General features: G+C 35.3%; 1 protein-coding gene across 1 annotated transcript in view; it reads left to right on the forward strand.

The window, feature by feature from the left end:
• LOC121381607 (polycystic kidney disease protein 1-like 1) overlaps positions 1-23,026 on the forward strand; it is a 246,383-nt gene that overhangs the window by 121,154 nt on the left and 102,203 nt on the right. Inside the window, exons 13-22 of the mRNA XM_041510943.1 lie at positions 5,279-5,384; positions 6,065-6,645; positions 8,586-8,816; positions 10,144-10,268; positions 13,136-13,369; positions 17,218-17,533; positions 18,238-18,483; positions 19,699-19,840; positions 21,459-21,674; positions 22,478-22,662. Of these exons, the coding sequence (XP_041366877.1) occupies positions 5,279-5,384; positions 6,065-6,645; positions 8,586-8,816; positions 10,144-10,268; positions 13,136-13,369; positions 17,218-17,533; positions 18,238-18,483; positions 19,699-19,840; positions 21,459-21,674; positions 22,478-22,662 (2,382 nt within the window). The remainder of the gene's footprint in view (positions 1-5,278; positions 5,385-6,064; positions 6,646-8,585; positions 8,817-10,143; positions 10,269-13,135; positions 13,370-17,217; positions 17,534-18,237; positions 18,484-19,698; positions 19,841-21,458; positions 21,675-22,477; positions 22,663-23,026) is intronic.

A 23,026-nucleotide genomic window follows, 5' to 3' on the forward strand; every position in this document is an offset into this window, starting at 1 on the left:
GACCTCCAGGGTTCAATAAAAGTGGATTTGACAAAACAGCACAGTTGTCTAGACATTTGAGCTAACATATTGTTAATTTGTTTTGTGTAATTTGGTAATCAGACCTCTCTCCTTCATTCACTGTTATGTATCTGAAAATAGGAATGATATAAGATTACTGTCATTTCTATAATTATTAAAGAGACATTCCCGAGTTTTCTGCATTGTAAGATGTTTCCAACTAATAAAATATTTCTACGATTAAACTTACATATTAAATATATTTTCTTGTTTAGAATAATCAGTGTCTGTATATTCAATGTGTTTCTGGTCGTCTTAATATTTGTAAGAAGCCCACACTGGATTTAGTCTTCAAATAATTTCATACATACGAAAAAATAGTTTTTAGGAAATAAAATGAAATTTAACCTAGTACAAATATTAGAACGATCAGAAACACTTTTAATATACAGCCACTAATAGTTTATGCAGAAAAATGTATTTGATATATAATTACAGTCGTCAAAAAGTCTATGTCAGTCGATAACATCTTAAAAATTGCAGCAAACTCAGGAATGTCCCTTTAAAAATGTCACCATGATTTTTGCCAGCATAATTGCATGCTTGACAAATAATAGCAGCTGATTTGTACATGTTCTGAGATATCATTAAACAAACCTTTTTTTTAATTTCTGTTACTTTATTTGTTTTAATCTGCTTTGAAAATTGCTTGTTATATTATTAGGTACTACAAATAAAATAATTATTTTAATTGTACAGTTATTTTAATCCTCTTTAACAAAACCAAATAAAAATAGAATAAAAAGTAAAAAAGGAAGGTTTTTCATTCTCCAAAAGTCTTGTTATTCAATTTGCCAATTTGCTCTGCTGCAGAATTTTGGTATTTACATTTTTAAAATAGTGGATATTTATTTAACTTTGAGTTTCACATTGGATATCAGTGATATGTTGATAAATAAACGGGTTGTCTGTGCCCAATACCATGCTGTACAGTGCCATAAAGTAACAGTGAGACAATCTTTGCCATGCAGTAATAAGGGCACAATCTATTTTGAAGCACATGTAAGCGATTTCATTAAAAAAATTAATTTGTAAAATATTTCTTTTGTTCAGATATTGAACATATTAACCATTCTGGAAAATAAGAAATGCTTTAATGTTTGTAGTTTATTTTCCCGGGTTGACTTATAAAGAGGTCAATAAATATTTTTATTTTTCCAGAGCTTTAAATTAGTTACGTAATTTAAGCTGAGATCGTCTTAATAAGCAAATATATATGTTATCTGCATTATATTGCATAAGATGCACGCATGTGAGATAGATGGGTCATATCAATAATTAGACACAAACTGGTTAAAATAATCAAAACAGGTTAAAACAATGGAACCAAACTGGATCTGTGAAAACCAGTACCATAGTGTGATCATGTCTAGATCAGTCATTTTACAGATCTAAATACATTTTGAGTTATACGTAACTTGATTTGATCAGAGATGATGGCACATTAGATCCTTCTGACATTGACCAATATTGTTACAAGTCCCATATTTGTAGTGTCTTGCATCTTTAGATATATATATGTATGTGTATGTGTATGTGTATGTGTATATATATATATATATATATATATAACCATTACACATACTAGTATTTCTGCCAGAAAGCCATTTTTGTGTATGGTGCTATGGAATTGAATATAACCACGATCAATGGGGGGGGGGGGGGGGGGGGGGGGGGGGGGGGGGGGGGGGGGGGGGGGGGGGGGGGGGGTGGGGGGGGGGGGGGGGGGGGGGGGGTCCCCTAGAAAGAAAATGGGTTAAGTTTAGGGTTAGGGTTAAGAAAATCATACATTAACGATAAGAGTAAATAATTTTGTCAAATGTTTAACTTAAAAAAAAATATTGCATACGGAACTGGATGCAAAACATATGCACAAATAAGACACATAAAAACATCATAATATTCTAATGACTAAATAAGAGCTAATTATTGGCTTATATATGTGTGTGAAAATCACAAAATATTACTCTAAACCAAGAGCCAGGAAATGCTGGATGCTGAACCATGATGGTGTACAGTGCTGATGAAAGGATGTCAGTGTGTTCTCAATAACAGTTACAGGAAGGACAGCTACCTGTTAGAGAAACATAATAGCTGGCTGCCTGGTGTCCACCAAGCCTTGTTGATCTGGCTTTTTGTCTCAACATGTGTTTGATGGTTGGAGCATAGTTTTGCCAATTTCCAGGCTTTTTGAGAATCTTTCAAGGTGGCAGGCAGACTACCCAGCAGGCATTTGCTGTTTATTGTGAAAACAAAACAGTCTGTTAAACCGAAAGCTTGGCATCTTGGACTGGCTGGTCCCAGTACCATCATTGCCAACTTCACTGTTGGCATCCACTGCAGCTATGAAAGCTGTACAAGCAACTTCTGTTGGGAATTTATTTTGAAAGGGGAAGAATTTTTCTGTACAAAAAATGTGATCCCACTTGGTTGAAAACCTGTAAATAATTTTGCATCTGACGTCAACCAATATCGGTTTTGTCGTAGTGCGATATTAAAAGCAGTCATGTTGTAGAAAAGAAAAATAGGAATGAAATTCTGTTCGACCCCACACCCTTTCCATACTTCCGCTGGTCGTGATAGCCTTGCCATTGTCTTGTGTGGAGAATGGTTATTTTTAATACCGATTGATCATGTGCTTAATGCACACCAAATTTTTTCCACATTTGGAACACATCTTGAAGCAATACAATGGAAGTTGCGGGAACTGTGTGGTGCCATATATGGCTGCGGTTGTACAGTACTGGTTAGATAGATATTGTCAGCTTGGAGCATGATGTGCTAGTCGCCACTCCGCCAGATCAGTCAAACATGTACTGGATTTTTATTATTACTGGGATCTAGCTATTCACTGGTTTACATACATATTTGTATTGGAGTTTTGAAAGAAATCTTTCCCGATTGGTAAGTATATAAAGTTTTTATCAGTTTTTAATACATAAAAATAAATAAAATCTCATACGGAAAATATCAGCTTATTTAAAAACAACAACATTTAAGCGGTGTTTGAGTTACAATTTCATTATGAAATAATTAAAATATGCTGCTCAAATATACATTTTATTCAAGGAGGTTGATGGCATGGGAAGTTATTTGTGGCTATTTGATGAGCAATGGTACAGCAGCAACTTGTTGCTCCTAACAATCATTTTAAACAGTGCTATGGTCACAGGAAAAAGTGATGCAGTGAGAGCCTGCATGTTACATTGTACACTGTCTTTAATTTGTCTATCTTCTCACACCTTTTTACATGTCTTTCTACACGTACAGGTACATATAGTTGACATCAACTCATTAGTCTTATATACTTTACTTCAATGTTTTAGATTTTGACTGATGAGGATGTCAAATCACTTGCCTTGCAAATCAGTTTACTGGTAGATTTGTGTAAATCATTGTCTTTTATTGAAGAAAGAATTGAATTAGTAACTTAAACTAAGATTACACAGCTCATAGGGATGATATATAAGGCCACAATGCTGATTTACCTTACTGTAGGCACTATTTATCACCTTCTGTTGTGGAATGTGCCAAGAACAGCATATTTGAACCTAATTGAGTAAAAGCTGGACAATAAATAAATGAATGATTAGTTTACAGCACAGGTGATTAGATGTTAGGGCAAGATGCCCTTCCATTAATGTTTCAAATCAATAAAATGGCTAATTTAGCTTTTCAAGTGTTTCTCGTACAGATGACTTCAGTGCAGGTGAGTTTCTATTGATATATGGCATTTCTGACTGATGGACATATTACGTTTACTACACCACCACCTCAACCTTCCATAGGTAGCTGTATAACCAGTCCCTTTGACTCACAAGTTAAAATTCATAGTGAAAACTATCAGAAGATGACAGTTCTAGTATTATGGTGATGTCTAGAATTCCAAAGGCTACTCATGATAAATATTCTCTTTATCTCATCATTATTGTCAGCAAAATACTGAAGTCCCAGAAGAATGCTGATATCAGGCGATATCAGTTTTTAATCTGGATGTGTATTGTATTGCACATGGTCAGAAAAATGAAGATATTTGAGTTGTCATTTAAGTAAGTTTCCGGTATGCATTTCAAAAACAGTAAGATATGCCCAGGTCGTAATTTTACTGTTGAATATAGTATATGATGAGTGAATTATGTTTATTAGAAAACAAACATATATTGAAGACCTTGATAGTAACGGGTATTACCAGAAAATAAAATTCTGTCAGCAATACATGTACAGGTATGTCCATAGTGTTAGTTTATAAAATAGAAATATAGCGAGTTATGGCCATGAATACCAAAAGAATTTATGCATGCTCAGAAAATGAAGACAGTTTGTCATTATATGTCCTTTACTAGATGGATTTTCAAAGAGTTCTGTTTTAATTAACGATTGCTGTGGGCAGTGTTGTTTGTTCAGTGAAATAATTAGGACCAGTCTAGCACTGACTGAACCTTGCATAAACCAAAATCTATTTAATCTTGTGTTTGCAGTACACTTCTACCTCTTAAGCCATGTGAATATGCTTACTTGACAGTCTTGGTTCAATGCCTTTAACACTATTGTACATTCATTTGTCTGTTTTCGGTTACAATAGTCTCACACTGGTTGTATCTTATTAAAACACATTTTAAAAAATGTACATTTATGGTTATTCAAACACTCGGGCTTATCTTGTATCTTTTAATGTAAAAAAGAAAGAAAAAGAAACCTAACTAATTTCACCATTTTCCATTTAACCCCTCCAAAGTACAACAACCCCAAAATGATACCCCACCCACCCACCCACCCAAAAAAAAAATCCCACCCACCCCCAAAAACCCTGAATTTCTTAGATTATTTTACAACTTTGTTGGTGAAGATTGTAAGATGTTATCTACAGTAAGATTGTCTGGATAACTCTGTACTGTGGAAAGAATGGAAGCAGAAACTCAAGCAGTATTAAAACATGGCTTCTCCAGACAGATAGCTGCTTATATGCTGTGTTCGATGATTTGAGACTAGCTAGGTACCTTGTTTGTGTCTCTTCTTTCTTTGACCATTTGAGCAGGTTTGACTAAAATTGGTTGGGAAATGTCATTGAAGAAAAACCTACATTTTCAATGTAATGTTTGCAGAAGGGTTTCACTTATATTATTTGATGCTTATTAAATATAATTTTACTAAAATCAATATATTTTTATCTTTGATGTACTGGGTTTTTTAAAGATATGAATTATTTTATATTTTACAGACACGTTAACTCTCACATCTGGACAGCAGTTGCTGATGGCGGGTCACACCTTGTGTATTACTGGTCATTCAACAATGGAACCACTAAAAACACCACACAGGCTCAGGTAATTTAAGCAAAAAGAAAAATCATGTACAGGGTTTCTGCCAGAGGGTACAAAGGGTAAAGTTATGTATCCTAAAAATCTAGGAAATTAATGGATACAGTACTTATAACACAGTGTTGAATTTCACAAGATTTCAAACCCATAACCATCTAGTAGGGGCATGTATGGTCTGTGGGGTTTTAGTTTTTTTTGCATACCCTCAAATTATAAACTGGCAGAAAGCCTAATGTTGATAAAAAGCAGTAATCATAGTAAATTTGGGACTGCCTTCATGCTGGATGTCCCATTTTATACAGTTTATACATTTTGATATGAAATGCAATTTATGTATCATTCGTGATATAAAATGCAGTATAAGTATAGTGAACTAGAAATAAAACAGAAGCTACTTGACATAATTCTGACTTGTTAGATGTGTGTTGTGTTTTATTATTTTTGAACAATACTTTTATTAGCTCTGTAGACATGAAGAGAGCTTAGAAAACTACTTCACCTCACATCGTGACAAGTGATATGCCTTTAAATAGCTATTACTAAATCCTTCTGGATATACATGTATTGTAGGACAAACGGGTCAAGTGTTTTAAAAGAGAAATTTTAATATTTAAGAAAACAAAGTGTATTTGGTGTCCTTATCTATTTCTTAATTTTGAAAGATTATTTTGTATGTCGTTTTGCAGCATAGTTTCCACACCTTTGATGAACCTGGAATTTTGGAAATTACTGTACGTGCAGAGAACGACATCAGCTTTGCGGAAGCCTCCATGATTGCTGTTATTCAGTATCCTATAACTGATGTGAAGCTGAATGTTCCTGTAACAATCCATGGTTCTATGACCAACATCACACTTACAATACACGGTGGACGAGAGTTTGTCGTATTATGTCGCTTTGGCGACGGAAATATAACCGTGCTGTCATCGGAGTCACCCGACTTGGTGGTCAGGACAGTGAAAGAAGGTGCTGGACGCAAGAACTACCCTGTGTACCGAGTGTCTGTCCTACACTTGTACCACAGTATAGGGGAGTACGAAGTAGACGTGAACGTATCAAACACGGTTTCCAGCGTCCACAAGGAGGCGATGGCGCTGGTTGGCGAACCAATTAGAAATGTTGAACTGTTCTCAGACTCGCCATCGGTGGTGCCCCTCATGACTCCGGTGGTGGTAACAGCCAGTGTGTCATCAGGAAGAGATGTCTTGTTCAGATGGGAATTGTCTGGAGATGGTTCGGCCAGCACACAGAAACCGGACGTCTCAAGGTAATAGTCGTATTGTCTTAGCAAAATAGCCAAACACCAATAGGTTTTGTTTTAGTAATGATATCTCTAAATTATTCTCTGGCTATCCAGATTTGTTAATTGAGACCTGTTTTTAAAATGAATTTTAAATGAGAAGTGATATAATTGTCTAAATAATAATATTGTTTTAAAAAGATGTAAGAGGCAAGAGACAAATTGCAATATAGGAAATATTTTGACATATGATTGAGTATCTCATCCTGTCTTGTTTACTACCCAAGTAGTCTTTTCCACCTGCTAATGAACCACCTCTACAGTAGATAGGTCATAAGTCTTCTAGTAGTCGGGTCATACTAAAATAGACCTTTGTTTCATCAGCTGAACTCACATTTGCATATACTGAAATTTTTGTTTTGAAAGTTCTTTCTTTTCTGGCTCACTGTAGAATTCACTATCATGCTTGTTAAAATAAGCCAGCAGTTGGTAAAATTCATTGGCTATTTCAGCTTCTGCTCCAGCTACATTTTATACCTTAAATGTGTGAAATTTTATAAATAATTGTGTATAAATAATTTTAAATTTTAAAAAGAAGAAAAATTACTTTATTATTTTATAGTTTTATTCTAAAAAAAAACACCACTATAAAGTAGCAAACAGATTTAATTTCACAAAGTACAATATAAAAAAAAAAAAAAAAAAAAAAAATATCAATTACTACTTGATGATCGATCGATTGGCACAAATGATTATGAATCACCAAGTTTTGTCTCATTCCCAGCACCAGTAGTACTACACTGTATGTAACTGAATACAGTCTGGAACGGTTTAAATAGGCAGTTGTCATGCAATGTGCACAGCTCTTAGTTGGCCTGGTTATTATGAAATGTGATAGGAAAACAGTTTGCTGGCACCGAGAGTACTCATTGAGTTCACTATTGATTCAAATATCTCTTTTAACACATAGTTGTAGGAGAAACTGCGAGGTCCATTTTCAAAACTTTCTCTATCACTCTCCTTGGGGCTGTTAATGCATTACTCTCGTTTGGTGATCTCTGACTGGAGTGAGGAACCAAATCATTACTGTGATATGCTTTAAAAGCTACATGTAGTTCATGTTAAAAGACCGCTTTTGAGTTGTATTTTTAATATAGCATTTACAATAGATCATACACTTTGATTTTATTTCCAGTTTTAAGATTTCTTTTGATTGAAATGTCTCAAATACATGTATTTGGAATGCAGAAGAAAGTAGAGATGTATGTATTGTGCATACAAGTCTACCACCCCATAAATTTACATATTGAAAGAAGAAAACAACAAAACAGTTATGAAATATATAATATGAAAAAGATTTTTAATAAAAATTACCAACTGACAATGAACCAGCTAAAAACAAATTACACAAAAATTAAAAGAAACTGATATTAGTATTAATTTTAATATATAGTTATGAAAAGAAATAAGGGAACACATAAATAGTAATAGCAAATTTTAACTTAAACAAAAACTTGACTGCAACCAAAACCCTCAAAGCCCTCATCTACAGTATCAGAAAGTTATCCCTGTGACTGGCAATCAGTCCCACACAGGGTTTCTGCTAGAAGGTAAAATTGGTATGCCATACCCAAATTTGTTTGCAGATTTTAGTTTTTAAGTTAACCTTTTGACAAAATTAATGACTCTTATCATTACTGTAGACTTTTCTTAACCCTAATGCTAAACCTAGGCCCCCTCCCCCCCCTCCCCATATCCCCTTTTGACTATGGTTGCATTCAATTCCATAGCACCATATACCTTAAAATATTTTTCTGGCAGAAACACTGCCACAGTACTTACATTCAACCCCACATTTCAGGTATAACTATACTCTAGTAGTGAATTCAGTTTGGTCTCAGATACCATGTGTTCCTTTATCTCTTTCCATCAGTATATTTGATTTTGAAATCTTTGTTTTCTTTCAGTGACAGTAACTCGAGTATTGTGACATACATGTTCAATGTTCCGAGTGAGTACCAGGTGAGTGTCCACATCTCCAATCCTGTGTACCAGGAGCCTCTGGTTAAAGCTCTGCCGTTCAAGTTTTTAGCCGTCGAGGAAATCAACAACGTCATGTTCAGTCACCAGACCTCGGGAGCACCATTGCTGGGTGTGGCACCTCACCAGGCAACCAATGAAATTGTATTTGTAGCAAAGTAAGTCCCTTTCTGAAATTACATCTTATGGGAGTCGTGGGTTGGAGTGTGTGTATAATGTAGCTCAATTTTCACACAATGACATTTGACATCCAATAGCCGATGATTAACAAATCAGTGTACTCTAGTGGTGGTGTTAAATAAAACAAACTTTAAACTTTCACACACAACGTGATGAGGTCACTTTGTAGACTCATTGGGTCTCTTGCCAATCCACCCAGTGCTTTATGATTAATGTATACAGGCATAAAAAAAACCTTAGGTTTATGCTATCCTCACTGAGAAAGTGCATAACTAGCACTGCAAAATTTATGCTAATCAATAGAATAGTCATGCAGAAGCAAAAGGATTCTTCTTTCATTTTCTAGACCATGTACCTATCACAATTACCGTACGTTACAGACCTAGTAGCCAATAATTAAACATTGTCAAGTCTTATGACTTTCTGTTCTTGGGGGGGGGGCACGTAGGCCAGTGGTAAAGCGCTCGCTGGATGCACGGTCGGTCTGGAATCGATCCCTGTCGGTGGGCCCATTGGGCTATTTCTCGTCACAGCCAGTGCACCATGACTGGTATATCAACGGCTGTGGTATGTGCTATGCTGTCTGTGGGATGGTGCATATAAAAGATCCCTTGCTACTAATGGAAAAATGTAGCAGGTTTCCTCTCTATGTGTTAAAATGACCATATGTTTGACATCCAATAGCTGATGATTAATAAATCACTGGGCTCTAGTGGTGTCGTTAAACGAAACAAACTTCTTCTGTTCTTTTGGTGTGCACTCTTATTATCCAACTGTGTGAATATGCTATATTGCTTATATCTCATAAAGATTCAAGCATGGACACACACATCACTTTGTCTGGGCTGTCTGTCCGGGACAGTGGGTTAATGGATATTAGTGCTTGGTGAGAGAAAAGTTGCTGTACTGACCGTAAACCTATGCAATACAAATTCACTCTAGGTGGAAACTTGTACAGGTATGGGATATGAACCCATTACCTGACAGCCTAGTAATTATCCTTATTAACAAAGAATGCCAAATAAACCTCAAACTAATATTCAACATTATATGATTTTTCTCCTAATATTGTATAGTAACCTAAATAACAATACAAATTTAAGTTTATTTTTGTTGGATATATTCTACAAAATATGACACTCATTAGATTCCGAAAATAAATTATACAGTTTCTTATTTTAGCAGAAAATAAGTATAATAATACATGTATTTAAACATAGTGTAATATGTTATTGAGTGAACCCATTTCCATTGAATGCTCCACCATTACATTTTTATTTGAATTTATTACCCATTGTTTCTCAGGGTCATTGAAGGCTCTCATGCAAGTTTTCTCTTTGACTTTGGAGATGGCGCCACACAGATGGTTAATGGTTCCCTCGACATGTTTCATCATATTGTAGCTCACGGAAGACATATCTACACTGAAGGTATTGATTCTTTATTATGCAAAAACTATTATTTCATTTAACACGGCTTCTTCTAGTTTCTCTTGCTTGCATGAACAAAAATATTAACAGGCGATGTTCAAAAAAAAAAAAAAAAAATCTGAACTTGAGTGAAATTGCTTCTTACACTATAATCTGCATTTTAGAAAGGCTAAATTTAAAAAATTTAAAAAAAATCTTTTTCTTTGTCATTGATTTTTTAAAGAAACTGTCCCAAGTTTTCTGCCATTCTTATGAGGTTCTTAACTAGCAAGACATTTTTACTTAATTAAATATTAAATATTGATGTGTGTATTCTTTGTGTTTCTGATCGTCTTAATATTTGTAGTAGCTAAGACGAGCATTTTATTTCCTGATATATATTTTTATGTATGTATGAAATTATTGTGAGGTAATATTCAGTATGGGTTACTACAAACATTAGATGGCCAGAAACAATACAGACTAATAATTGTAAACCAAAAAATATATTTAATATTTAATTTTATTTGTCAAAAATACTATACTATTCAGAAGTATGTGACAGTGGCAGCAAACTCTGGACAGTCTGACTTTCTTTAAAACGGCTTCTTTTAATATTTGTTTTTTTTGCACCGAAATACAAATATGTAACTAATCTAATTTTGTAAGAAGAAAATTTTTAATTCCAGTTAGTGTACTATCTGAAGTATTTGATAAAAATCAATGGTACGCTAGTAGACAGTCCTGTCTGTGAGAGAATGCACACCAGTCTACTTGATTTTATTATGTCTTAACATTGTAAGTTACCAGTTGACACCTACAGTGTTTTATTGCTGTTGAATTATTTATTGATTTTTTTTTCACTCAAAATTGGTCTAGGTCAATGAGGTTAGCTGTTGGGCTGGCTACCTGGAGATCAGAATCACTGGACAATAAAATATATGTAAAATTAACCTACTTCTCTTTCTGCTGTAAGTCTAAGGGCTGATCACTTGGAGATTGGTGGTGGGGGGGGGGGGGGGGTGTGTTGGAGGTAAAACAAAATTTTATTCACCATTCACAAAATAAAATTCTATTTAAACCAATATGCTTAGGGAGAAGCAGTTGGCATACCCACCAGGCATAAAATAATAATTACAAGGTCTCCCACACCCTTGAGATCAGTTTTGAAAGGGCCCTAAAGCTGCTTCTTAAGATAATGTTATTCCTTAGTGTTATTGGAGATGTGTGTTGCATGAAATTGATTTATTATGCAAAGTTGTCACAAAGTGTGTGTGGTTTTGTTACTCAGACAGCACTGTTACATACATTGTGTATAGTGTTGCTTTGTAATTTAAATTCAAGATTGAAACAGGTGATATATTTGTTTTGTAAACATTGCATGGCAGTGGGAATGGGAACTCTATTTACATGCCCATATTCACAGAGGTTCAGGCACGCCCACCCCGGACTTAGCCTCTGACTCAGTATAGGTATGGCTACATCAGAATTTATATCTGTAACCCATGCATGCAGATCTAAGCTAAAATAATATTAAAGAGGGAGGGCCATTGAATTTTGACAAATATTTAGTTACTGTACCAAATCTTGTCTGTTATTAAGGCAGTTGATAGAAACAGGATCAAAGATAATCCTTTATCATCTAAGTCTACAACAGAGAGTTTTGGCTGAAGTTTATGCATCAATAAAACTATAACTTTAAAAAAAATTATTTTAATATTATGTTTGTTGTATATATCTTTTTTACAACCAGTTTTAACCAAAATTTTAAAAATAAATTTATATTATATGTATAGATTTATCATTAAGTAAACATTTTATTGCAGCCAAAAATATAAATATACTGAACCAAGTGATAAACAAAATGTTTACATGCTTACATTTACGATTTGAGTAACACCTACTTGTGATGCACACTTCTCATAATGAAGAGTTTGCCCTTGGCTTTTTCAGCAGGTTAATCAATCTATAACCGGTAGATTAGCGTCTGTGACTGCTTGGTGGCAATTAACAACAGCTGTGGCGTGTCCACCTCAAGGGCTGGGATTTAACTCTGTGTTACACACAGCTAGAGAATACCAGCGTGACACTCATTGGCCTCACCTGATTAATTATTTTTTATGTTGGAACGTTGATTTTGTTATATTTGTAAGCTAATTGTGCCAACCATTACTCCAAAATGGCAATTTGAAAGGGGTATAAATATGCTATCCTAATTGTGAGAAAGTGGCTGTAAAAGATATCTCTTGTTGCTTATTGGTTGGAACAGCACATGTAATGGTATATTAGGGCTGTTTTTCGCTTCCAACACTAATGTATTAACTTAATGTCTTGGACCGTAATTGAATATAAACATGAACACACATGATTTGATGGACATTTCAAAACTGACAGTGATGAAAGCAGACTAGTAAAGTCTGTTACACATGTCTAGTCATGAATGCTGTCTGTCTTTGGGGAAAAAGCATAAATCAGTTTTTAAAATCATTGCATTTATAAATATATATATTTTTTAGTGGTACCCACTTTCTCTTCTGATAACTCATCACAGTTACCTGGCATGACATCAAAAATGGTCGTTCGTTTCCAGGTGCAGAAAGGCAGGATTAAATCCGTATACATGTACTGTTACCGTGTTTGCAATGTTATATTGTCTTGATAAAAAACAACAATGGTTTATAATGGCTGTATTTATTTTATGGTTATACCAAGCTGCAAGATGTGTTGGTCTGCATCCAGGTATGTCTGATAAAGTTGTGGTCCTTCGCTACATGCATTCTTATGATGTTTATGGGCCGACAACGGGATATTGAGATTTTGATTACCCAATAAAATGCATAGTATTTAATGCCGATCTGTAAAGATTTCTCTGTCGTCATTGATTTCAGTCGGAGTTTATGACGTTCAAATGACTGCTGTGAACCCACTAGGTAACTTGACTGTTGCCTTGGCAACTTCGTTTTATGTGCAAGTACCCCCTATTGGCAACAATGAACTACTTGACTCCAGGGAGTATTGTACTAAGTCTGGTGAAGTGAAATCTTTCCATGCACAAGTTAAACAAGGCACCAACGTCACCTACAGCTGGCTGCTGGGGGATGAAACAGAACTCATTCATGCAGGTATGGCTACCATCATATTTTGTAAATAAATCAGTCATAAGGACTTTTCCAGAATTGATGATTGGGGGTAGGGGAGGGTGTTGTCAGTGAGAAGCACCATGCACACAATACTTATTTTATGAGTGTCACATTGTTTTCTTCCTAGATACATACTTAGTTTAGTTTAATTATAATTTTATTTTGCGGGTGATTGTTATATATATAAAAATATGGCCTTCCCCCATGTGTCCAAGTCTGGGGCAGCCCTAAATTAAGATTTAATTTCTCTTGTCATGCCTAGTCCAAATTCTCTTTGTTTGTATGTTTGTCTCTGTCTCCCCCTCTGTCTGTCTCTGTCTCTGTCTCTTTCTCTCTCTCTCTCTCTCTCTCTCTCTCTCTCTCTCTCTCTCTCTCTCTCTCTCTCTCTCTCTCTCTCTCTCTCTCTCTCTCTCTCTCTCTCTCTCTCTCTCTCTCTCTGTTTTTCGTCATGCCTCTTGTGTGTGCGTGCATACCTGCCTGCCTGCCTGCCTGCCTATCTACCCTACCTATATAGTTCAGTATACCTGGGATGATGAACAGCTGAGTGCTCGCTTTATGCATAATTTAATTTGATCCTGTTTGAATACATAAACCATCAAATCTAATACAGTAATGATTGGTGATCGTTTTTGTGGTGTTAAATGTAGCCAATAATCTATTCTTTTAATACTAAAAAAAAAAAAAAATGATTGGTCTTTTAAAGATTGATTTATGAAACTAAGTATTTTAAACTTACATACAACTTGGCTTTCAGACACTCCTATCCTTTTCACCTACAGTGTATTTAGCAGGATCATTTGCAATTTTTTTTTACCCTCAACTTGATTTCAATATTTATTGTTTAAAAAGTTCTTTCAAGAAGCCACATTTGTCACGTGTCATTAATTGTGCAATTAAAGCTGCTAGGTGAGAAAGCTGCCAAATTATTTGCGTATTGAATCTGGTAATGTTTTTGTCAATAAGTGTTGATTACAGCAAGCCGATTCTTTAGGATTCTGTTGCCCATGTATTGATTTACGTAAAACGAAATGCTAGCTATTTCAGAAGAGTGTATTATCAGGTCACAAGTTGTCGTTTGGAAATTGATAGCTATTTATGGATCAATGAAGTGCAGTAATTACGCGAGGAAGTCATATTTTGAAAATAAAATGTCACGTATTTGCTTTTCTCGAGCTGTTGGTACTTGTATACATAAAGGTTCCTTATTGCACCAGTGTATTTCTGTCCTATTGATTCACGCTGCATAAAGTTACTGCATAGCATTCATGTTCATCATATGTACTAAATGTTTGTGGTAATGGGATATATATATATCTACATATACATATATATATTATTTTAATACACATGTATATTTAAATAATCAATAATTAAAAAATAAACTCTTGCCATTCCCTTGGTTTATGAACCACTGCATTAGAAAGTTAACTGCTGATTAAATGTTTGGGAGTTTTCTTTTATATTCTTGGGCGGGATGTAGCCTAGTGGTAAAGTGCTGACCTAATGCACAGTCGGTCTGGGATTGATCCTTATCTGTGGGCCCATTGGACTATTTCTCCTTCCAACCAGTGAACCACAACTGGTATATCAGAGGCTGTGGTATGTGCTATGTTTGATTGTGCATATAAAAGATCTCTTGCTACTAATGAAAAATGTAGCGGATTTGTTCTAAGACAGTCAAAATTACCAATTATTTGACATCAAATAGCCAATGATTAATAAATCAGTGTGCTCTAACTTTAACTTCAATAGAGCTCAGTAAAATATGCTGAGGTGTCATTAAGCAAACATTCCTTTCTTTTCGTTTCCCATGATTTATGAACCACTGCCTGAAAAACTTAACAGCTGCTGATTAAATACTTTGTTTGGGAGTTTTTCTTTAAAGGGAGGGTAAACTTAAATAAGAGCCTTATATGTTGGAAAGATGCATACCCGGACCACCAATACATACCGACACTTTAACAAATGAAAAACGCGTAATTTTAGAGTTAGCAGAAATATATATATTGCTAACTGAGGGCAGCCATTTTGTTTTGTTTTTGTGATGTCCGATGGTATAGCTTGGGGCAAAGTGACATCAGCTCCATCCAAATCCTCTAAGCACAGTGTAAACAAATGTTCTAATTTACGATAAGGTGCTTTGCTTTTATCAACCTGACTTGTAAAACAACATAAATGACTTGATAGTATAATAAACTATTTAACTAAATATATTTCAATTTGCATCAATAGAACGAAATGAAGTTATAGTATTTTTCTCTTTAAAAAAATCCAAAGAAAAAATGTTTATTATTAGGCCTATTGGTAGGGTACGTTCGAGCAAAAACGACCACTCACGATACCCAAGTGATAATTTTCTTTTCTTTGGGATTACGTAATTGGTCAGTTTTGTGATTTTAGATGGGAAAGTCTACTTAATAAAGGGTTTTACAGAATTACTTACAGTAATAAAGCAGGACGGCTGATAATGTCCATTACGATATGAGGGGTGTCTGCAATGCTGTCAAACAATACCTTATGATCTTTATAAAAGAGGCACGTCTTTTTAGTGTCTGGGGACTGTCTAAGTATACACCTGTCAATCAGGAACCACAGGTACAGGCCACAGAAAGAAAATACCAATTAACCAAGAAAACACTTCGATTATTATTTCAGTACATAGGTTAATTTATGTACAAAACATAAAGTGATTCGGGGTACTTGGTATTTTGCTCAAATATTCTTAGGAAGTTGTCGGTGTTTTCAATGAGTTAAAGTTCAATTCCTTTTTCAATGAGTAATCAAGTATCAATATATTTATTGTTAAGGGTGCAATTAAAAAAAAATAGAATTATCAATAATTATATCATATTTCCAAAATAAATCATTTACCTGTTTTTGTGTATATATAAACTCGAAGTAGGTCAGCTTTTTTGATATTAAGAATGTTAAAACCAGTCTAAAACACCTTTCCCGCATTTTTAAAATTATAGTTAATGGTATATTTTTTTTGGTTATTTTTATTTAAAATGAAAATGAAAACATGGACAAATGCAAACAAAACGAAAGTTTTACACCTTAATTGAAAGTCATTCCAGTTCACAATTGTCACATTGTTACAAAAAATAAAAGCGAAGTAAGATCCACGTGTGTGCACAATCCACCCGAGAAAATTGTTTCCATGTAGGCATCTTACCCATGCATGACAATGCACATGTATGCATCTGCAGTACTGTGCCACTCAAGAAAATGATTCCAAAACTGATCATGAAGTGGGTCATGTGTGATCGTTCATTTTCATAGTAATATTTTTTAACAAGACAGAACAAAAAAGTACTAAAATAATCCTGGGACAACAGTGTAGCGTTCATGGGTTACAAAATGAGGTCATGGTCGGTCTATAAATAGCGGGGTCAACAATTCATATCTACTACGCCGAATCACCGGACATGCAAATCGTTTTGGATACAAGGGGGTGCCTATATTTATGCACCATTTTAAAATGTTTATTTACATCAGATATAAAACAATTTGTAGTGTATCTCAGATTATGCACTGTTCCATTGGCGAGAGACAGATTTTGTTAAGTATTTCACATAGAAAATGGTCCTTCAATGCTTAGGTGTGCCGATACACCGGACAGCACTGTATTCACTGGGATGGTACAAAATGGCCACGCCCATTATATATAATAGCTGTCACATTTAACCGTTTTATTAATTAACAATACGATTATACTTGTTGATATTAAGCAATAATATGCATTATATATCATTGAATATGCATACCAGGCCAAATGCCTTAATTGTTCCTTCCTTTAATATTCCTTTCTTTTGTTGTGTTGTTTCCAGGAGCCAGCATAAAGCACCAGTACCGGACTGCCGCTGAGAGGAGGATCCAGGTAATCGCCAGCAATCAAGTGGGGGAGGTATCTGACAGCGCAGTGGTGCACGTTGTTGATGAAATACAAGGGGTCAACCTGACCGTACCCAAACTGATACTGGCGACAGGAGAAAACGCTGTGTACACTGCAATTCCTTTCCCAAACGTACCTGGCATCGTGAAGTACTATACGTGGTTTTTCGGATCAAACCCTTATCAGAAGAAAAATTCAAACCCGTACCAGAATGAAAATTCAATTGCTTACAGATTTTCAAAATCAGGAAGGTTAGTTGGTTGATATTTGTTCAGCTTAGTTTGTCACAGGCTTTTACAAGCTTGTTTCTGATTGGTTAATATTGGCTGGTTATCTTCTAAGGTGTCGGTATCAGTGTCATTATGACATTAAAAATCAACAGTTATTTCTGTTAATGACGTAACTGTTTACCTAATTTCTATAACACTTTAACTACTTAAATTCTGAATTTGAACATTTATTTCATGCATAATAACCATTAGGTTCCCAGTCCTACCTGTATAATCACAAGAAATTGGTTAAAGTACAACAAAAAGGTCTGTTTTGTGTGAAACAAGATGTCTAATGGAAATTGATGAACATGCTTTATTAGCACGTTCATTTTTGTAACTACTTTAGCAGCAATTTTGAACCAGAATGGCTACAAATATCTGGTATAAAAAATAATTGGAGTAAGACAGACAGCCAGTGTCCAATATCTAATAGTTAGGTGTCTATTTGTGGAATATAATCAGGTTTTATGCAGTTCTGTTTTATTTTATTTTCATGATTTACAGTACTTGCTTTTTCTTTCTTTTTTGGGAAACCACATCTCTTATTCTTTAAATCCTACCAGTACATTATGTATAATTAAATTTAAATTAAATTAATTTAAATATGCTAATGAATTTTTTATACATTCTATACATTGCATTGTTTTGGTACACATTATAAAACATTAGACTTTGTGTTGCAGTTACACCGTTTCAGTATCGGCCCATAATTGTCATGGCCGAGCTGTATCGGACCCCGTTGACCTGCAGATAGTGAGTCGGATTCGAAAACTGAGTCTCACTAGTGTCGGTGATAGCCTGGTCATGAAGAGAATCAACTTCACAGCCGCCACGTGGGAAGGCGATCACCTCAACTTCACGTGGAACTTCGGAGATGGGACACCCAGCTATACTGTTACTAACAGCACAGTCTGGCACATCTTCCAGAAGTAAGTGAATGTCGTTCATCTACATTGTATTAACTGTTGTGTGTTTTGTTGGCTTTAAAAATACAGGGATGTACATAGGGTGCATTCATTACATTTGTAATCCTTTCTGTCCCCAGGACAGAGTGCTTGAACCGTAATTGGATATAGGCATGTCAAATAAATGTAAAAGTAAAAAAAGTTAAATATTTACAATTATTAAACTAGATTTCTATTGACTGTGAAAAGTCTTAAAAGACAAGCACCCCATTTTACGAAGCGATCTTATTGCCAAAATCACCGTAAGTGCTTAACTACCTGATGCACTTAAGGAAATTTTAGTACTAAGATCGCTTCGTAAAAACGGGGCCCAAATTCAGACAGTAATTACATACTTTTTGGCTGGAGTCTAGACTTTCAAGTTGTATAAGCACTGGCCCATATATCTTTTTCAACTTGGTACTCCACAAAATATGTGGTTTTCAATATTTATCAAATAAAGAATAACAGCCTGTGTGTCATACCAACCTGTTTGTTGAATTCCATTTAGTATTAATTATTGGGATTAAATCACTAAACCATAAAAAAAGAAGGAAAAAAGTACACACTGTCATTTTGCATTTAGCTGGTTGTGAATGTTTACAGGTGACAAATGTTTATTGACAGTCTTAAGTTGTTACTGATTGATTGTCACACTGCTCGACTAGCAGCCAGAACGCACAGAATCCAAAACAAAGGAATCACAGACTGTGAATGAAGCTTTGGAAGTCTACCCATTCTTTCGCATTATTTCTCCAGTCGGCAAATAACGGTGATTGTTTGCTGAACAGATTATCCACTTCGTACAAGCTACTTGTGAAAGAGGATTATATTAAAGTGTTTAAATGGGCATTGATTATTGTGAATGAGAAAAAAAATCTAATCAAAATTAATGCAAGGCATTACAGCTTAGCTTGCTCCATGAAATTAGTGCAGTTCTTTACAGACTTGTTCATGAAGTTAAAGTAAGACTTTGCAGCTTGGTTCATGAAATTAATGTAAAACTTGACAGTTTGGTTCATGAAATTAATGCAGTTCTTTACAGTCAAGTTCTTGAAATTAAAGTCAGACTTAATGCTTGAATCATGAAATTAATGTAACTTTACAGCTTGGTTCATGAAATTAATGTAACACTTTACAGCTTGGTTCATGAAATTAATGTAAGACTTTACAGCTTGTTTCTGTAACCGTGTTTTGTAGGGTTGGAGTGTATGTAGTGAATGTCACAGCTGCCAATCCAGTGAGTTCCGAGTCCGTCAGTCTCAAGTTGTTTGTTCTACAGCAGATTTGCAAGCCGCCTAAAATATCCATTGTGCAGCCTCAGGGGAAAAGCTATCCAAGTGTAAGTTTGCAGATCCGGCATACATAATGACAAACAAACCTGTTGTATACTATCATGTTTGAAAACAGTCTTTGAATTGGTGCTGTTGGAATAGTTTTGACATTTTTGGCAATGTCCTGATGATAGTCTTTTGGTGTGATTCCTGTGTGTGAAGTCACCAAACCCGTATCAATATCTGATTTTAGAAATAATTCTGGAGTGGTATTTCTTAGAAAGTAGTTTTAATAATAAGCAGTGTCTATTTTGGAAATGTTTATATTACTAGTTACTGGCAAATTGTTTGTAGTGAAAAGCCAAATGAGTTTAACCAAAATCAGTTAGAATTGATTGCAGGATGTAGCTCATTTGTTAGACCACCCACCCTGAGAGGGTCCACCCACTCTTGAGAGGGTCCACCCACCCCAAAAAAAATTGGTAAGCCCACAAGTTGTGAATTGTCCAATACAACCTATTCTCCACAACTGGCATAACAAAAACTGGTATTGGCAGTCGTGTCTTGGAAAGTCCATGTAAATGACAAACTTGCTGCTAATCAGGTATAGCCTATGTCTCTTCTTTCATTCTGTAGAGCTCATCCTGTCCTGGACTTGGTCATTGGCAAATGTCAGAGGTTAAGCCCAGGATGGGTGTGCCTAAAACCTTCATGGTACATGGGCATGTTAATGGAGTTCTCTTTCTCTCTTCAGAGCAAGAGTTTATTGAGGGATGCAAGATTTTTTTTTCCAGGGTAGGGGTGAGGAGCATAAGTGGCCAGTGAAAAATGCGGAAATAAAGGGCCTACTGTGAAAATAAGTCATGAAGAAGAGGTTGAGTGAAACAATTGGCTCATTAGAGGGGCATGGGGTAAAAGTACTTGAGAAGCGCTGGTCTAGACCAAGTGTCATAATTAACGAATGTTCGACAACGTAATATCTGCTGATTAAACAAATTGTCGCCATTTCAGTCAACTGCCATTTTTTTCTTTCCTGTCAGAATGTTCACATTTCTTAACAAGCTGACAACACCTCCTTGCAGCTTCTGTGTTGGAGTGTTTTATTGAATGTCGACTGTAGTTGTCACATAATACTAAGCCTTCAGCCATTCTGATCTTCACTAATACTCCCAAGTAGCAATTAATCAATCTTTGTATGCTGTGTGATTTTTTTGTTGTCTTTCTTGAATTCCGTCTTTAAGTTATTGCCACACTTAATAAGCATTGTGCATAGTAAAGACTTTTTTATTAGCTGGAAGGCAGTAACTGCATTTGCCTTCTGAAATAAAATGAGGTCAGTTGATTTCAATCAGTTGCTTTTTCAGTGTTTGATAGCCTAATGATGGCACTAACAAGTGACCATGATTTTTAGGATTCTTTTACTACTACAAGTTTTAAAGGATCTGACATGTACTTTAGATATTAAAAAAATTATAAAATGTTATTGATCCAGTGTTGTTTTGGAGGAAAAGACATTTTTTGGAATGTTATTATGGAAAGGAACAGATTGAGTTAGTTAATTTATATAAAGTACAAACCCCATGCTATATACAGGTGCCTGGTTGGAGAAGAAAACATTGATGCAGCAGTTCAATTACTGCATGTGGTCGAGAACATGTTTTGCAGAAAGTTATTTTCTATTTTCAGTTTAATTTTCTGCAATCTGAAATGGTTCACATTGAGTCGAGAGTTGTTGTGAATTGTACGGTTACCTCCCAGGTGATCTACTTCTGGACATTCCGCAGTGCCGACACTGGCCGGGTGGTCGTTCCGACAGTGAAGGACACCGAGACATTGTACCACCAAGTCCTCATTCTTCCAGCCGTAGCCTTGCCACTCGGCAAGTACAAGGCCAAATTGATGGTAAGCAGGCTCTTGGTGATTATTTGCTTGTGACAAGGCCCCTACCAACCATGTCACACAACACAAAGTCATAGATATTGGGTTTGAAGTTGCCAGTCAATATACAGGGAAACCTCTCAGAGCTTCTGCCAGAAAGAAATTTCTGGGTATTGTGCTATGGAATTGAATATTTACAATGTGTGTGCTGAATACAACCACAGTCGACAGGGGATATAGAGGACCTCCCCCAGAAAGAAACTGGGTTAGATTTAGTGTTAGGATTAAGAAAATCATATAATAATGAGGAGTCATTAATTTTGTCGAAAGGTCAACTTAAAAAAATAAAATATGTTTTACCTTTTGACTAAAACCCTGCCTGTCTAAACTGGACCCGAACAAATGGAATTCTGTCAAAACAGGTCAAGTTTTATGGTCCTGAATGTTCTAAATTCTAAAATGTGACCTTTTAAACACCGGATCCTGTCTAAATATTTGGTCTCCAGCTTGATCCAATTTAGACAGGTTTCACTGTATTTATGTAAGTTTATAAATAAGATGATGAAATGACCAGCTTTATAGTTTAATTTGGCAATGGTTATCATTAACTCATCTTTAAATTTAGATACATTACTTGAAGGTTTAAAGTTTGATCCATCTGAGTGGTCCTTTTTTCTAAAAATAATTAGCTATCCTTCCTTCCTAGACAGTACCGTAGGATTGTATTTCAAATACAAGGTATGTCAGAATCAAAATTAATTATTGATGAAATAATTCATTAATTCATTCCTCATTGAATTAATTTAATTTGAATTGTTTACCTCTAGGTTCAGATGAAGAACACTTTACCGTTGGTGTATTCCGAGGAGGAGGCCGATGTGAGGATCTTTTCCTCTCCGCTGAAGAGCATCATTAAGGGCGGTGTGTTGAGGAGAGTCAGTCGAAGTGGAATCTTGCTGCTAGATGGGTCAGAGTCCTCCGACCCAGATCATCCACACAGTTCAAATATTACGTGAGTTGCTTTTAGAATGATATCGATAAATGACTGATTAATGACGCTCCAGCACGAAAAACACATTGGCTGTTGGGTGTCAAACAAAAGTAATAATATGAAAAAGTAGAAACAAATAATATAATATAAAAAGTTAGCTTTCCTAAAAAACATTTGTTGATCATGCTCATTGAAAAGTGCTATCCTAGTAGTCTGGTAGTCTTTAAATATTTTTAGGTGTGAGGATGAATAGGAAAGGGAATAAGTTCTCATGTCTCACCTCTGTACTCTTTCCCTGGATCAGAGACAAAGTGTAAAGAAACTAGAAATTAAATTGATCAAAATGGATGAATAAAATTCATATTAGGACCTGGGCCCCGTTCCA

Source organism: Gigantopelta aegis, chromosome 9 (assembly GCF_016097555.1).
Source record: "Gigantopelta aegis isolate Gae_Host chromosome 9, Gae_host_genome, whole genome shotgun sequence".
Lineage (NCBI taxonomy): Eukaryota > Metazoa > Mollusca > Gastropoda > Neomphalida > Peltospiridae > Gigantopelta > Gigantopelta aegis.